Source organism: Durio zibethinus, chromosome 4, assembly GCF_047325235.1.
Source record: "Durio zibethinus cultivar Kanyao isolate XHJ-2024 chromosome 4, ASM4732523v1, whole genome shotgun sequence".
Taxonomy (NCBI): Eukaryota; Viridiplantae; Streptophyta; class Magnoliopsida; order Malvales; family Malvaceae; genus Durio; species Durio zibethinus.
In genome coordinates this window covers 36176844-36191119 of record NC_143165.1, presented here as the reverse complement: position 1 = coordinate 36191119, position 14276 = coordinate 36176844, and the positions used below count along the sequence as shown (strand labels likewise).

Genomic DNA, 14276 nt, shown 5'->3' with positions numbered 1-14276 from the left:
AAAATACGATATAAATATATAATTATTAATACTTTATATAAATATAAAAAATACAGAAGCACTAGGTCAATCTGTATTCATGTCTGCATATATATTTATAGGGCTTTATGTTTGCATAGATATTTATAGGTCTTTCAATAAGTACCAGGAATTTTACTGACAAAATGAATCGACAGGATGAAACATTTTGCAAGCAGGAAACTACTAAAGAAACAAAATTCTTGCTGAAATCTGATACATACAAATGGAATGGATCCAAAATTGCTATTGAATTTTATCAAATCCTTACCATCAAACGACAAAGGCAGGGATTTTGATCCCCAAGCCTCAAATTCAAAACCATAGGCATCACACATCATCTTATGAAACATGATGGGCCAAACATTATGGCAAATCATCTGGTGATAACTAAATAAAATGATACTCCATCCCAAGTGACAAAGCAGGAAGATTTATTGTTTCAGCCTGAATGCCTGCAGATTATTTGCAGGTTTTGTCCAGCACAGCGTTCAAGTTCTTATACTCCAGTGCACAACATGATTATAACATCAAAGCTGCTAAATATTGAGAGATCAATGAAGTAAAGCTCAAAGTAAAGTATATTCTAAATACAAATTACAATAAATTAATTTTTACAGCAATGCATGATTGGCTCATACAAATATGATCCCATTCTCCTTAATGGTGTCTAGAACTATCCCTAGCTTACCTTCAATCCTCTCACCCTTTCTAGGCTCATAGGACATTGCATAGACATCAGCTTCCTTTGATCGTTCAGCAATAAGTTTCCCTATTATTCTGCACGCATTGTGATCTGTGAGTGATGGCAAATTGTTTCGAAGATCCTTGGCATTTGTGGTAGCAACCGATATCACTTTGCTTGTACCCCGATGCATCACTTTGGCATGAATAAATTTCTTTGAAAAGAAAACATTTAGTAAAAATGGCCTCATATACATATCAGTCCTTTGTTTCCATGATTTCCTATTGGGTTGCTTTGCAGCTTCACCGCGGGATCTCCTAGTCCAGGCAGCTTGAACAAAAGAACCCTAAAAATAAATGTCAAACAAAATAACTTAAATTCTCTTCTCTTCCCTCGACAGATTTAGCTGCCTGAAGCTAGCATCAATGAGGAACGGAAAATCATAATTTAATATCATAGAACAAACCAGCGCAAACACATCTACGACTTTTCAGCGTGGAAATTAAAATCTGCACTATTTGGGATCGGTAAAAATGTTAAACAGTACACAGATCCCTGTGGGTTCAAAGAGTGATTAAAATTATCATCAGATGCATTCTGCTGTACGCAGAAGAAAAACTGTGCATATGAGTTCACCAGTTCACAGATTTTGACCATTGATCCTACTATGATGAAACCCCACCCCAGGGAACATCTAGAACAATGATGTGAAGAGAATTTGATGCTCTCAATTGAAACAAAACCTAAGATTAAAAATCATTTCTTTTTTATTTTTGGAATTTGCTTTTGACATTTACAGCTAACTGCGGCCTTGAACAAACTGATAAACAACAAAACAAGTACATGGTAAGATGTTGTCTCATCTCAACTATCAAAATAAAGTACCATGATATTGTTCTTCTCAAAAGCATGAAAGTTAGGAATTTTTCAACTTTTCAGTGTTTAATATCCATCACTTGCTTCAAGATGAATCTCCATGATGCAGAAGTTGTTTAAAATTTTCAATGCCTTGGCATAATCAAAGACAAACAATAATATTGCTATTTCTAGACATTATGAAAATTTAGTTGCCTTAGCATATATCTCTAAATCACATTGGAAAGAGATGATTCCTTCCAAACCACTAAACTCTTGACAAGATCAAAAGACATCATGGAGTTCCAATTAAAAGAGTGAATCAACAAAAGTGCACTGTGAAGGACAATTTTAGAAAACTTTGTCAGACAACCATCATTTTGTGTAACAAACCAGCAAGCAAACAGGATTCAGTAAACCACAGAGGGACCATCATTGAAAAGATCACAAAAAAAGTTGAGTCAGTATCATATTAAAATTTTTTTCTAGCAACTTATGTATTGAATGGTTCAACTCCAATCCTATATAGTTCAGTAGAATTTAGCAGACTCTAAAAATCCAATATCATGAAATTTAACAATTAAAAATGGAAAAAAGAAACTAAAAACTCAGATTTTTTGACATGCTCAGTAGTTGAACAGAGAGCTAATGACTCCAATCATAGCATCTATTGCAATTAACAATGAAATATGGAGAAGCTCTTTTATTTACTTCCAAAAACCAGAAATTTGAATCTATACTCCCAAATTTAAAGGTATGAAAAACAATTTATCATCTAAAACAGATAAGCTATTCACAAAACCAATATTAATCATTAATCAAGCATGCTTTATCTACATGAAACCAAGAACACTGAATAATGTTTTGAAATCGAAAGGCAAAGGCAAACCAAACTCACCACTACCAGCAAGTTAACAATTAAACTCCCATCGTTACAAGTTTATCATTTGTCACAAACCCATTTTTATTTCAAGTAAATTTAGCATTCCGAGCAAAGTTATAACAGTATTGTTAAACATTTAAAAAAACCCATTATGCCAACCAAATTCCTTTCCCAGGAACCAAACAAATAATGTTCAAAGAAAGACAAAAAAAAGAACACCTTGTTCAGAGAGGGAGCAGAAGGAAGTGTAAACGAGTTAATGGAGATGTTGATACTGGGAAACGAAGAGACCCATGAGAGTGAGGTGAGGTTGTTGAAGCGTCCTGAGTGAGTCGGGAATGAGTCGAGGGACCGCGTTGGTAAAGCTGATGAAGAAGATATTAATATCATGGACGCCATTTTTCTTCCCTTGTGTTGTCTCCGCGTTTTTTATTCTTAAGCTATTAATCTGGGCTTGAACACCAAGGCTTCTTCTCTTTGTTGGGCCACCGAGGTTAGGACTGTCAGCCAACATTTGACGCTAAAGCCCAAAATAGCTCGGGGAATTCTAAGCCACAGAAAACTTGAGGCAATGGCCAATCGAGGCTTTGCTTTCTCAACTTCTGAAAACTACACCAATCTGATGAGTTAGAGTTAGTGATCCCTCTGATGGCATCCACCACTCATCTTCACGCTCCATATTCTCTCTTACTCAAACCCCGAAACATAACTCACCTGCAACAAGACTTCAGAGCAGCAACAAGGAGAGCAATAACTAGAAGAACAAACTACAGTAGGCTGAGTGTTTTTGCATCACGGGGGCCAAGCAAACCCCAAAGAGCTCCTCCAGGAGTTGATACCAGAATCCACTGGGATAATGAAGATGAAGGGTGGATTGGAGGGCCATCGAATTCACAGCAAACCAAGGAGAAGCTGAATGCTGAAGAGGAGCAGAAGAATCTTCTGGGTGATAAGTTTGCTGACTTGCTCAATTATTCCGATTCTCATTACCAGTGAGTCTTGTTGTTAGCCAATTGCTTCACTTTTAATTTATATGTGTTTCAGGTGTTAATGCAAATTGTGACACGATAAAACCATTAATTTTTCCTGAATTGTACAAACCCTTAGTGGGATGTACAGTATTTACGGTTTCTAAGTTATAATTATGCAGCCATTGATGGAACTCTGGAACTTAAAATTGTTCAGTTAATACTATTTCTAACTCTCCTATTAACATTGACCATATACAGGTTCCTAGGAGTCTCTGCAGAAGCTGATTTGGAAGAGATTAAGGCAGCTTACAGAAGGCTATCAAAAGAGTACCATCCTGACACAACTTCACTTCCACTAAAAGCAGCTTCAGAGAAATTCATGAAGTTAAGAGAGGTTTATAATGTTTTGAGCAATGAAGAGAGTCGTAATTTCTATGATTGGACACTTGCTCAAGAGGCTGCAAGCCGTAAAGCTGAGAAACTGAGGATGAGGTTAGAAGATCCTTACCAGCAAGACTTAAGGAACTATAAACCGAAACCCGATATGGTTGATCGTCTTGGTGGGAGGAACATTGAGCTAAGTGATCAAGCAATGACAGCCCTCACCTTTGATGTTTTTATCATTGTCTTTGCAATTTGTTGCATCATTTATGTGCTTGTATTTAAAGAACCATATTACTAGCTAGGATGAGCAGTTTAGAGTGAAGAACCTCAAAATTGTACATAATGGTCATTAAAATGAATCTATAGTTGTTGAAGGTTTTGTATTTGAAGAAATTTTTGATAATTGAATTGATCATAGTTCTTTTTTTTGTCACAAATAATCCATAGATGCAAAATTCTCTAATGTGCAGAGCTTCTCCAAATGGTTTCTGTCATGATAATAAACACCAACAAAAGATCAATGCCAAGTTATTAGACCTCCTCATCATACATGGGAGAGGTCAAATCCACCCACTTTCCTTTCCTCTTCTCTCCTTTTCCATCCCAAACACACATTGACTTAACAATAGTGTCCTTATTTGCAGAAAAAAGGTACATTCCCTTTATTTGGTCTCAGGTCCAACCCTCTGAAAATCTGTTATTCGGACTCGAGAGTGAGATATCAGATGTAGAAATGGAAACCTCTCATAAATTAAACCCAAACCTGACAAAGAGAAACGTCATCAAATTATATCTACTACATATGATTAACCAAGCCACATCATAAGTATAATTGTGTCACTTAGAGTTATAATAAATTGATAAGAAACACCATACAAGTGGCATTAGCTGTATGGTAGGTTGATTGGAACAGCTTAATTTGCCCAACAACCCAACCCTTACTCAAGAATCCTTAGCTGGGAATAATCTACAGGCATTGTTAAGAATATCAGCACATGCTTACAATGTCTCTTTACATTTTGCTTTCTCTTTAGCCTACCATACATTCTCTGTAGTTAGAATTTTTAATTAGAGTTCATTTCATATTTTCATTGGATGATCTCTTGCCCAGAACGCAGTTAGCTTTAGCTAAACTAAAAAAGTTAATTCATATCTCGTATAATTGATCAGGAATTGACATTTGACATTTAAACATAGTCTAAAATTAGTGGTAGTTCCGTTTGTAAGGTTAAGTTCGATTCTCGTTGTAAATTCAATATAAAAATTTCGCTGAAAACTGTTTTGCAGATCTAATGTAAACCAACTGGCCCGGAGAGATTGCTAAGAAACAAAAAGGTGGTTAGCTAAAGGCAAAATTAAATAGATTTGATAATCTAAAGTATGATATATTGATACGATAAATATAATATAAAAATAATATAATTTAAAATTTTAATAATAATTATATATAAATTTAATAAAATTAAAAAATATATTTTATATTTTCGTATCGACATAAATTATAATAAGTAATTTTTGTATAAAATATAATATAAATTTTAATATTTTATATGATATAATATATAAATCATTAAATCTAAAATCAACCTAAATAAATGTAAAAAGCATCTGGGCATAATCTATAAAAAATTGTTTTGGGGTGGTCCAATTATTCTCTTTTGAAGCAGTAGGAAATTTCAAAACCCCAATCGATACCTTTAGAGATTGATCAAAATAAAGTAATAAAAAAGCAACCACATAATTTCAAACACCCATTCCCTTCTTGAAGTGTTTTTTCCTTTTCCCCTTTCCGCTACCCACCACCTAACCAACTTGTTTGCTTACTACCAATCCTCCTGTATTACTTCCACTTGTCACCTTCTATTGTCCCCAATGTTAGTAATTATGCAACTAGTCAATTTCAAAGCTTCATTTTAACTCATCAATTAAGCCTTGGTATGTATGTCGATATGGAGACCTCAAACTTAGACATGATAATACATGTATTTATATCGTGAAAAATATTGATAATTTATATATTTATATTGTATTTTATAAAAAAATTATGTGTCATAATTTTTATCGATACAAAAATATAAAAAATATTTTTTTGTTTAACCTATTTATGATTTTTGTTAAATTTTTAAATTATATCATCTTCGTATCTTTTATTCATATCATTTTTATATAATATCATCATATCATATTTTAAATTATGAGATTTATTTCAACTTTGTCGAGTCACCATTCTGGCCATTATAAACAAATAAATGCAAATTAAAAAAAAAAATTGCTTTGGTTAAACCAACAATTATAGGTGACTTGAAAAGCAACATAATTACAAAAAAGTAATGCAGTTTGTTAAATGAAATAGAGATTTGTAACCTCGAAGTAAATTGGGAGTAAAAGGGAAACAACTGATGTAGCCAACTAGTAGTAGTTAGAGTCAAGATAACCTAAAAATGCAACACATTGCAATTGAAATTAATAATTTAAGTTGATTTCTTTAAAGAAAGATGCTTCCATGAAGAAAAATAATGCATATAGTTCAAAGCTTGACATCTCACCAAACATGGACAGTACCTCACAACCATACCATATGTAAATGTACCCAAAAGAAATATGATTCAATATTTTAAAGCCATGAACCCAAAAGAATTCAATATTTTAAAAGCATTTTCCCTTTTGGTGTTTTTAATCTCGTGAATGATTTTTAAATTATAATAAAATATTTAAATTTTAAAATTTTTTAATATAATATTTGAATTATTAATTTATTAATTAATATGATAATTATCTTTAATTAATCTAATTTTAAATGATAATATATGATGGATAAATTTTTTAAATCTCATATTAATTAATAAATTCATAATTAAATATTATATTAAAATTTTTTAAAATTTAAAAATTATATTAAATATTTTATTATAATTGAAAAATACATTAATTATTTTTTATCATATTTGATTTCTAAGTTATACTATTTATTTTATCACAGATTATTTCATGAACAGAAGAAAATTATGATATGCTTACTCACTACGTTTATAAGAGATAGTGAGAAAAAGAAATTATTGAATTTCAGAACATTTAACACAATCCTGTTTTAATGTTGTCTCCTTTGCAAGATAAGAAACAACGTACAATGCCCAATGTAGAACCAAACTTCATTAATTCATCTCAATCAAAAGCTGAAAAAGAAGGAACACCACAGACACAGTGCAAGCTCAGCACATTGATAAAAAAGACAAAAAAGGGTCCCCAACCCAACGGCAGGAGAATAGAACCATTGGTCACCCTTCACCTCACTTTCACTGTTTCACAGCACCAACCTAAACCATGTTGGGTTAAGTTTTGACCCTTAGTTTATGACCGTTGGAGAAAAAAGCATATATATATATATATATATATACATACATTATGTGCCATAAATTATATGAACATACATACGCATGAGAAACTGAAAAAAAACAGTCAAATAGATGAAAAAGACCTTGTTTTGGGATTTGCTCAGTTTCCAATGACACTTAAAAGATATCCAACAATGTAAACATTTAATACTATGGTCCAGGTTGTTTTTAAGACATAGTATACTGTAATAAAAGGAGTCCTTGCATATCAGATACCGACACTCATTGTCACCAGTCACTACCCACCGTCATACTTTTTCTCTTTCTCATTGTTTGTCTAGATATCTCCATTTTCTCTAGCTCTCTTGCTCTCTTTGATTTCAAGTTCAACCATCTTTAATCTTGCATATATCATGGCTCCTTTAATTTGGCTAGTGCTTCTCTTGGCAATGAGTGGCCATTCAAGTATGTTTCTTGGTTTTTGTGATTTTCTTTCTTTTTCAGGTTCAGATTAGATTTAAAGATTTTTGGGCTATCATATTTCTTAAAGATCAATTCTTTTCATCTTCATTGTAAAGAATTTTCAGAGAATATTTTTGTGACTGCTTTTCTTGTTTGAATGCAAAGAAAAAAAAACCATTTTTCATAGAGAATCTTTCATCTTTGTTATGAAATTTTTCATTAAAAAAATTTACTTTTTGGTTGTTTATTTGTGCTATTGGATTTTTTCGGATTGTTCTTTGAGTGGTTTTCATTGTGATGTCAGAAGCTAACTTTTTTTTTTTTTTTGGTTTGGGGTTGTCCTGTTTTCTGTCTACAGGTGCTACTTATTGCTTATGTAGAGATGGATTGAGTGATCAAGCTCTCCAAAAGACCCTGGATTATGCTTGTGGAGCTGGAGCTGATTGTACTGCAATCCTCCAAAATGCTGCTTGCTATAATCCCAACACTGTGAAAGATCACTGCAACTATGCTGCCAATAGTTATTTCCAAAGGAAAGGTCAAGCTACAGGAAGCTGTGATTTTTCTGGCACTGCTGCCATTAGTGCCAACCCTCCTGCCAGTAAGTCCTTTGACCAACCCTTCTTTTACTGAATATTTCTTTCTTCTTTCCTTTCTATTTTTGGATTTTCTAAATTATTTTTTAACAATTTCTTTGTGATTTGCAGATATTCCTTCTACTTGCAGCTATCCCTCAAGGTATGGTTTTAGATTTAACGTTTCAGCTTGTTGATTCTGCAGTGAGGTTCCAAAATCCACTTTCACATCTAAGTTTCATTCTGATATGTTTCACTGAATCCTTTTTCTGTTAAAACTAGAATCTGCCACTTTGATGAAAATCTTTTCTCCAGTTTCCAACTATCCTCTGATGTTATGGTCTTAGCTTTGGGATTTTTCTTGTAGGTACAACCGACATGGTATATATGAACTGGATTTTGCTTTCAGAAGCAACTTACATAATAGAGTCACTTTGCCAATTTTCATTAATAATTTTTATGATGGTCAATTAAGTAAAGAGTAGATCTAGCCTAGCCCCTCTCAAATAGCTAAATCATTTTTCCTTTGATTTCATTAGAAAGAGGCTAGCTTGTTACAGCTCTGAGCTGTCATGATGTTGATATTTCAGAAGTTGTTTGTCTTCTTTCTTATCTAAATACTTATGATTCCCGGATTTTTGTTGGAAATTTGTTATATTCTCATGTTAGCATGTTACCATTTTGCTTTCATAGAATGATTGCTTTTTTTTTTTTTAACAGTTCACCATCTAAAATTCTAATTTTCTTCTGCTAAATTTTGCAGTAGCACAGGCACAACCACAACCACCACAACAACTGGAACAACCACAGGGACAACCACTGGCACAACCACTGGGACTCCTACAGTTTTTGGCGGTGGCACCACCCTTGGCCCAACAGGAACAACAACCATCAATGATCCAAGTGTTGCTGTGGCTCTCTTCAGAACCACTAACAACATTTTCTTCACTCTTATCATGACCCTTTGCATTGTAGGGTTGTATCGGATATGAAGATGTAGTACAAACTAGAGGAAGAAAAGGAGGAATGGGTGGTGTTTGATGTGTGGATGAGATTTTGCCATGATGGTATTATTAACATTGGTGTATGTAGGGATCATCTAATAGAGGCAAACACCCCCACTAGGACTTTTTTTCCTTTGTCTTTCTTTTTTGTTTCATTCCTCCTCCTTGCCTATGTGAAAAAAAGCTTTGGAATTTCATGCCCTTTTGAGTGGTGATATGACTGCCATTGCTGTAGTAGAAGAACCTGGTCACTACTTTTTGGATTTTCCTCTGTATATCTAAAGATAGGGCACTGTTATTTAATGAGAATTTGTTTAATGAAAACTACTTCTGCTATCCATTGTTAATGTACTTTGTTCATTTCAAGCCTCAATAAGTGGACTGGTGTTTTCTTTTTGAATTGGTGGATAGTGATGTATCATGGTCAAAACTGAGGATCAGATCAGAATTATTGACATTAGACGGTGCAATGCATGGCCTAAATTTGTATAATATCATTATTAATGAAGTTTTTTTAGGCCATGGAGCTTCTGATTGTGACTTGTGAACCACCTACCAACCTTTCGGTTACAAGCACACCGAAAAGAATTGATAGATGATAATTTCGTGTCTTTAGTATGATTTTGAATTATCTGTTTGCACTACCAACCCTGTTTTTCCTTGTTGGCCAGGGTAAACAAAGTTTTTTGTTGAAAAATTTGGTGAATTTGTTTTAAATAAAGCATGCAATCAACAGTGGAACGTAGAAATTTACTTGCTAAAATAGACCATAAATTTTTTTGAGAGATATAACACTGTATCAAAAATAATAACCATGTAGAACCCAAAATGGCAAAACTCTTTTACTAAAAATGTCTCCTACATTGCTCATCTCACTCTCAATAATTTTTCAAAGAATAAGTGACCTCTAAAAGGATGAGGTCAAGACAGGCCAATCACATCATTTAAGAGTTTTAGGTATGATGCGTTTTAACACTTTCATATAGTTATTTTTAATGTCTTTTTATGCAAAACAAAAAACATTGGAAACATGTAAATGTGTCCATAACTCATTCCCTGTCGTTTTTATGTTCTTAACAATTTTGTTTTTGCATCTTAACCTGCAAACGGTCACAATCCCATATAGCCAATGGCATCTCCCGTTGTGGCAATTGAAACCATCCCAAATTATGTGTTTTTGGTAGAAGCAAGCAACAGAAGAGCAATTTCTAAAACAAGTAGAAACGAAGATAACCATTGTGATTAACATATCAAGCGGCTCGAGATATGGTTGTCATGGCTCTGTAGAAATGTAGAGATGTTGCATCTTTGTTTTTCAGTTGATGGGTGATTACTGAATGCTTGGAAAAACCATACGATGGTTTCGGGATTAAACAGAAGGAATTGTTGAACATTCTGATACTATGGTTTGGTTTCCATTCTGATTTATGCTTGCTGCACAAGGACAAAATAACTGACAAGAGGTACAGCTCTCACATATCTTGGCTAGACAAAGTGATACAATTTGGATGGATCACTTGCCGCTTTGAAGTACAGTCAATGAAGAAACCAGTGTTATATCCCTTTACAGGATCAAAAATTTCTCATATTACATAAATATTGTAACCATTAAAACAGCGGGGTAAGCATTATCAGTTCAAGCATACAATTAAAACCCAAGCTAAATATGTTTATTATCAATATTTTAATAACAAACATCAATAGCCAGTTCGAGCATAGAGTTTTGAAGCATTAATAGGATCCAATCCAGTCCATGTACACATTTTACCTACACCACATATACTCTTTGTCATGAATAGGGTAATAAGGGGACCAGCGGAGGACTGTTGATGAACTTTATGGAGACCAGCAGGGTAAGCATTATAAACTGATCTAACAATTGAATGCAGCCTAAAGAAATCTCAATTTCCTCAACCTTTGACTATTAGCATTTTGACCTCACCTTCTTCTCCCATGATGTACAAGTCACAACTAATCTAGAAATTCCAAGCACAGGTCTAGTGACAATTACATCATGCCAAGCAAAGAAGCAATTGATGCTTGAATCTTGATGTGCAGCAAGTAACAATTGCCAGGTTCAGGTCAGTAGAAATGCCGTTAAAGTTGAACTCAAATTTGCATTAAAACTTTGGAATCAGTACAGGGAATGAGAGAATTAAAGTCATGAAAAAGTTTCACAAACAACAAACAAAAACTTAAACAACAATAACAATTAGATTCTGCAACATCCTATCCTTTACAGAACTATCATTATTTAGTCTAGGTCAGAACATTTCTACAGCTCCTTGATAAGCATACATGAAGAAAGGATTAATGCAGTTGTCCTCCATTCTGTGGCACCGGTGGGTGTGCTGGTGGCGGCGGCGGCAGTTGAGCATCCTCTTTAGTTGTGCTAATGTCCATTGCTGCAAGTCCTTCTAACTCCTGGATTGCGTCAATTGCACTGATGTTGCTTTCACTGGTGAACTGAGGCTTCAGTAATGCAACCGCTTGCTTCACTCTCGATTGCTGCAATCAACATTATTCAATCATTAATGAACGAGGCTTCCACGGGCATAATTGCGTGTAACAAACTAGAAGTGATAAAGACATCATATGACTTACAAAGAATTCAAGTTTTCTCTTAAGATCTCCATATGCAGCAGTTAACGCCTTTGATTCAGCATCATCAGTTGTCTTGTAATAAAAAAGAAAACATGTCGGAGGACAATGACATTAGATTCAACACAAAGACAATCCAGCAGAACATAACGCATCAAACATGAAATGTCCAAAAACCATACGAAGGAAGTAGTTTTACCTTTTTGGGGCGACCCAAGGGCTTTCCAGTTGTGTTCTTGGGCTTGATGGGTTTAGCAGTGATCCCATCAATCTTGGGTGGTCGACCTCTCCGCTTTCCAGAGACCAAAACGCCGGCAACTCCAGCTGTGCCCTTGGGCCTGCCTCGGGGCTTTGGTAAATTAGGAACATCAACAATGGCAGTACTGGCATCAGGAACATCAGCATAAGGAACAGCCACGGGTTGACCCCGGATCGGCAAAATAGCCGGTGGAGGTAACTGGTTCAAGGCCTTAGGCGGCCGTCCACGGCCTTTTTTCATTGTATTAGCCCCCACCACTGACCTCAACGTCTTCGGTTTCCTCGGTCGACCGGGACTCTTCTTAGGCCCACTTTTGGGTGGACGACCCCGGCCCTTCCTAACCCCAAGTTGACCAACGTGCCCATTCGTTGTGGGCCTGCCGGGGCTTTCCTTAGACCCATCGGCAAGCGGAACAGCCAGCTGAGTGTTGAGGTCGGCAGTAACAAGTGTGGGTTTGGACTTGGGAGGCCGGCCACGGCGTTTGGATCCAGGAGAAGCGTCGGGAGGGTTCACCGGCGTGGAATCCAGAAGCGAAACTTCAGATCTAGCGGTGGAAGCCAGCATGTAAGATTTCTTGACCATAACCAGAAGACCGTTGTTTTTCAAGCGCTTCAAGTGGTGAGTCAACAAGGCCGAGTGTGTCGGTGGCAAGTCTTTGTAACCTAACTCTATGTACTTAGCTATAGCCCTTTTGCTGGACCCGTTCTTCTCTTTCAAAGCCCCAATCGCCTCGCATATCATGTCTGTATAAGGAGGGTGGTTGAAACTCGGCCGCAGACCGGTGACTGTCGTCGTTGGGTTGGCCACGACGGGGATGATGGGCGGGGGAGGGATCGGGGGAGGAGGGTCTATGGGGATGGAGAAGAAAGAAGGGTTCATTTTTGGATATGGTTGAAATTTTTGGTAGAGAGAAAAATGAAGAAAAAAAATGAAATGATAAAAATACAAAAGAGTAGCTTGTGATTTGTAATTTTTCAGTGTAAATGAAAGGAAAAGGAACATGGGCATGGGCGGGGAAGAATCGGGCCAAAACCCGGAGGATGGAAGTAAAAAAAAGAAATTGAAGGGTCAATTTGTGGACATAAATGAAAATTATGGTAAGTGTGTAATTTTGGTAAAGACCATAAAGAAAACAGGAAAAATGGCACCTTTTTAGGGATAAAAATGAAAAGAAATGGAAAATGAGAGGGAATTATATTGGTTTCGTTAAGTTTCCGTTGTTATCTGCAAAAAATTACTCCAGACCTCGGCTGACCAGGTTGACCCCACATCATTACAACGGGCATGGTTTCAGACAAGCTTTTGTCACGATGGAAAAATGGCTGATATTAAGGCTTCACAGTTGTTTGACCTCTGCGTAGGACATATTGTTGCAGTGATCTCTGAAGGATTACTGCAGTACAATCAGCAACAGCAGCAGCTCCACAAGCATAATCCAGGATCCAAAGCAAAAGATTCTCTATTAAAAAAATGGGATTTTCCTTTACTTTTTCTTTTCATTGAAACAAGAAAACCACTCAAAAAGATTCTCTCTGAAAATTCCTTACAATGAAGATGGCAAGAATTCATCTTTAAGAAACCTCCCTCAGAAAAATCTTTAAATCTAATCTGAAGTTACAAAAGAAGAGAAAAAGTTTTAAAAGAAAGAAAATTACAAAATCCAAGGAGCTTACTTGGATGACCAGTCATGGCTAAGGAAAGCACTGGACAAATTAAAAGTGCCATGATTGATGCAAGAGAGCAGAAAAAGGAAAGAGAAGGAGAGATGGAGCAGAAAGAAAGAGAGAAAGAAAGAATGAATGAAGATGGGATAGTAAGTAGTGACCGGTGATAGTGTCTGTATGATATATATAAGATGATTTATGTATTTATATTATATAAAATATTAAAATTTATGTATTTATATTATATTTTATATAAATATTATATAACATAATTTATATTAATATAAAAATATATAATATAATTTTTTTATTAGATAAATATATAATAATTATTATAATTTTAAATTAAATTATTTTTATATTTTATTTTTATAACGTGTTTATATTATATTATATTTTAGATTAATAAGCGGATAGCTGAAATTATAAAGCTCTTTTTCAGTTTTTTTTTTTGTGTTTATGTTCATGTTATTGCGCTATAGATCAGAATTATTGACATTTGACGTCCAATGCATAACCTAAATTTTTCGATTATTTCTCCGTTAGGCCATGGGAGGAGGCTCTGGAGCTCCAGATTATGACT

The 14276-nt window shown here is 35.0% G+C and overlaps 4 protein-coding genes across 4 annotated transcripts; 2 read left to right on the top strand and 2 right to left on the bottom strand.

The window, feature by feature from the left end:
* Positions 1-435: 435 nt before the first annotated feature.
* Positions 436-2865, bottom strand: LOC111288598 (Ribosomal L18p/L5e family protein). The gene is made up of 2 exons (XM_022879542.2): positions 2661-2865; positions 436-1049 (listed from the first exon to the last, which is right to left on the bottom strand). Exons 1-2 carry the CDS (start codon positions 2838-2840, stop codon positions 654-656), a joined length of 576 nt encoding a protein of 191 aa, XP_022735277.1. The 5' UTR covers positions 2841-2865; the 3' UTR covers positions 436-653.
* A 140-nt stretch (positions 2866-3005) lies between these two features.
* NDHT (Chaperone DnaJ-domain superfamily protein) lies at positions 3006-4179 on the top strand. Its single transcript, XM_022879541.2, has 2 exons — positions 3006-3433; positions 3671-4179. The coding sequence occupies exons 1-2, from the start codon at positions 3090-3092 to the stop codon at positions 4092-4094; spliced, it is 768 nt and encodes a 255-aa protein (XP_022735276.1). The 5' UTR covers positions 3006-3089; the 3' UTR covers positions 4095-4179.
* Positions 4180-7340: 3161 nt separating this feature from the next.
* LOC111287959 (PLASMODESMATA CALLOSE-BINDING PROTEIN 2-like) lies at positions 7341-9516 on the top strand. The gene is made up of 4 exons (XM_022878654.2): positions 7341-7593; positions 7949-8191; positions 8298-8328; positions 8929-9516. The coding sequence occupies exons 1-4, from the start codon at positions 7542-7544 to the stop codon at positions 9155-9157; spliced, it is 555 nt and encodes a 184-aa protein (XP_022734389.1). The 5' UTR covers positions 7341-7541; the 3' UTR covers positions 9158-9516.
* Positions 9517-11266: 1750 nt separating this feature from the next.
* LOC111288623 (uncharacterized) lies at positions 11267-13870 on the bottom strand. The gene is made up of 3 exons (XM_022879587.2): positions 11970-13870; positions 11774-11845; positions 11267-11677 (listed from the first exon to the last, which is right to left on the bottom strand). Exons 1-3 carry the CDS (start codon positions 13035-13037, stop codon positions 11480-11482), a joined length of 1338 nt encoding a protein of 445 aa, XP_022735322.1. The 5' UTR covers positions 13038-13870; the 3' UTR covers positions 11267-11479.
* Between the last annotated feature and the right edge of the window lie 406 nt (positions 13871-14276).

Coding starts and splice junctions, on each gene's coding strand:
- LOC111288623 (XM_022879587.2), bottom strand. CDS start 13,037: ATGCCCATGTTCCTTTTCCTTTCATTTACACTGAAAAATTACAAATCA. Junction 11,846..11,969: donor CCTTGGGTCGCCCCAAAAAG/GTAAAACTACTT, acceptor TTTTATTACAAG/ACAACTGATGATGCTGAATC. Junction 11,678..11,773: donor AGAGAAAACTTGAATTCTTT/GTAAGTCATATG, acceptor TGTTGATTGCAG/CAATCGAGAGTGAAGCAAGC.
- LOC111288598 (XM_022879542.2), bottom strand. CDS start 2,840: ATGGCGTCCATGATATTAATATCTTCTTCATCAGCTTTACCAACGCGG. Junction 1,050..2,660: donor CTGCTCCCTCTCTGAACAAG/GTGTTCTTTTTT, acceptor ATTTATTTTTAG/GGTTCTTTTGTTCAAGCTGC.
- NDHT (XM_022879541.2), top strand. CDS start 3,090: ATGGCATCCACCACTCATCTTCACGCTCCATATTCTCTCTTACTCAAA. Junction 3,434..3,670: donor TATTCCGATTCTCATTACCA/GTGAGTCTTGTT, acceptor GACCATATACAG/GTTCCTAGGAGTCTCTGCAG.
- LOC111287959 (XM_022878654.2), top strand. CDS start 7,542: ATGGCTCCTTTAATTTGGCTAGTGCTTCTCTTGGCAATGAGTGGCCAT. Junction 8,192..8,297: donor TAGTGCCAACCCTCCTGCCA/GTAAGTCCTTTG, acceptor TGTGATTTGCAG/ATATTCCTTCTACTTGCAGC. Junction 8,329..8,928: donor ACTTGCAGCTATCCCTCAAG/GTATGGTTTTAG, acceptor TAAATTTTGCAG/TAGCACAGGCACAACCACAA.